This window comes from Stegastes partitus, unplaced genomic scaffold (assembly GCF_000690725.1).
Source record: "Stegastes partitus isolate 25-593 unplaced genomic scaffold, Stegastes_partitus-1.0.2 Scaffold2449, whole genome shotgun sequence".
NCBI classification, from domain to species: Eukaryota; Metazoa; Chordata; class Actinopteri; family Pomacentridae; genus Stegastes; species Stegastes partitus.
This window is the reverse complement of record NW_007580180.1, coordinates 18,471-20,079: the sequence shown is the minus strand read 5'-3', so window position 1 is coordinate 20,079 and position 1,609 is coordinate 18,471. Positions and strand designations below refer to the sequence as shown.

General features: G+C 44.2%; 2 protein-coding genes across 3 annotated transcripts in view; both read left to right on the top strand.

The window, feature by feature from the left end:
• LOC103375047 (ovochymase-2-like) overlaps nt 1-724 on the top strand; it is an 11,140-nt gene extending 10,416 nt beyond the window's left edge. Inside the window, exon 8 of one of the 2 annotated variants that reach the window (XR_521175.1) lies at nt 127-208. Coding sequence is in view for 1 of the 2 variants with exons in the window: in XM_008305240.1 (XP_008303462.1) it covers nt 127-266 (140 nt within the window). In the remaining variant the exon portion in view is untranslated. Of the gene's footprint in view, nt 1-126 lie in introns of both variants that reach the window. The other variant, XM_008305240.1, reaches the window with a different exon arrangement.
• Nucleotides 725-797: 73 nt separating this feature from the next.
• Nucleotides 798-1,609, top strand: part of cyb5r2 (cytochrome b5 reductase 2) — a 9,054-nt gene continuing 8,242 nt past the window's right edge. The window contains exons 1-2 of the mRNA XM_008305238.1: nt 798-995; nt 1,185-1,319. Of these exons, the coding sequence (XP_008303460.1) occupies nt 972-995; nt 1,185-1,319 (159 nt within the window). The 5' untranslated portion in view covers nt 798-971. The remainder of the gene's footprint in view (nt 996-1,184; nt 1,320-1,609) is intronic.

Below are 1,609 nucleotides of genomic sequence, written 5' to 3'. Positions count from 1 at the left end.
TCCACTCTGGAGCTTCCTGTTCCAGGATCAGGCTGGTTTACAAAAGTTTCCAGAAGGTCGTCATCGATCCACCGTCTGGCGTTTCAATCTGGTTTTTGTGTGTTTAAACGAACTTTTGTGTTGCAGTCGTGCAGCCGTCCAGCAGCAGGTCTTTGCAGGCCGCCGTGGATCCTGGACGACATGTGGTCGGAGGTTCTGGCGACGGAGATGAAGATGATGATGATGATGATGATGATGATGGTGAATCTTCAGGGACGACGCAGTGAGCTGCTGCTGCTGCTGCGAACAGGAAGAAGAGTTTGGATTCAAACTGTTTAAACCCGACGAGGCAGAAACCGGACGACGTATCTGTCATTTATAGAGATTTCACTGCTCGTTAGCTGTCAATCAAACGTCCCACTGCTTAATTAGGTTCATTATTACAAGATAAGGTGTTGTTTTGATGAGCTGTGTTGAATAAATCAAACATAATTTCACTAAAATGCAAAAGATGTTGATGTTGTGTTCATATTTTTATTGTCGATTACAGATAAAGTTCATGTGATCTTTGCTTGTGCAGATAAAACGTTTTTATCATGTTTTATAGCGGCTCAGTGACTAAACTTGGCACCAACGTCCTGTTGGGAGTTATCAGTCGACTCAAGGACGCTTTGATATCATCTGGAACTCTTCTTAGTGTTTAAACTGAAACAATGATAATAAAACGTGGATTTCATGGAGCTGAGAAACGAGCTTTGTCTCTGTTTGCAGCAGCGTTGGTTGAATAATGAGCCCTTCCTTGTTTTCTCCTCCTCTTGTTGGTGGCCTGAGTCAAAGAACCACCTCTGCACTATATAGCGTCAGCATCACATCTGCGCTCTGATTGGCTCCCTGCAGATTGCGTCACCTTTCCCCCAGCGGGAGGCCACGCCCCCTTCCCAGCCCACCGTGGACTCTGGTCTGCTGTGGGAGGAAGGACACTCTCCGGCTGCATGTTCACTATGGAGCCCAACCTGGTGACAATTTACTTTTTATTTTACACTTTATTTGTCTGTTTTTGCAGCTAAAAGAGATTAAAAGTCAGATTTTATTCTCCTGCTGTGGTGCAACCTGCTCATGATTCATGTTAAATTCAACCTGATGGGAAAACTGTGAAACTGGAGCCTCATGTGGAGGTAAGGTTCTGGGTTTTTTGTGTGTTTCAGGTGATTCTGGTGGCCGTTTCTCTGGTCGTGGCGACGGTGTTGTACCTGCTCCTGGGATCAGAGAAGAAGAAGAAGCTTCCTGTTACGCTGCAGGATCCAACAGTCAAATATCCACTTCCTCTAATTCACAAGCAGGTGAGCAGCAGAACTCACACACAAGCACTTTAAAGGTTCAGTATTTCCAGAAATAAAACTCCAGCAGTCATGAGATGTGGTGTGGACTCAGACAGGATAGTTTATATCAGATCAGAGTGATTGAATGGATCCAGCCGAGGACAGAGTTTGAATTACTGGTCCTTGAAAACGGAAAAAAGTGTGAAATCTTCAACTAATGATGATGTTGATCCCCAGAAGTTCCTGTAACTTTATATATATGGATCCATGTTTCTACTAAGATACAGTCTTTGGTATCATTTCACCAAAGA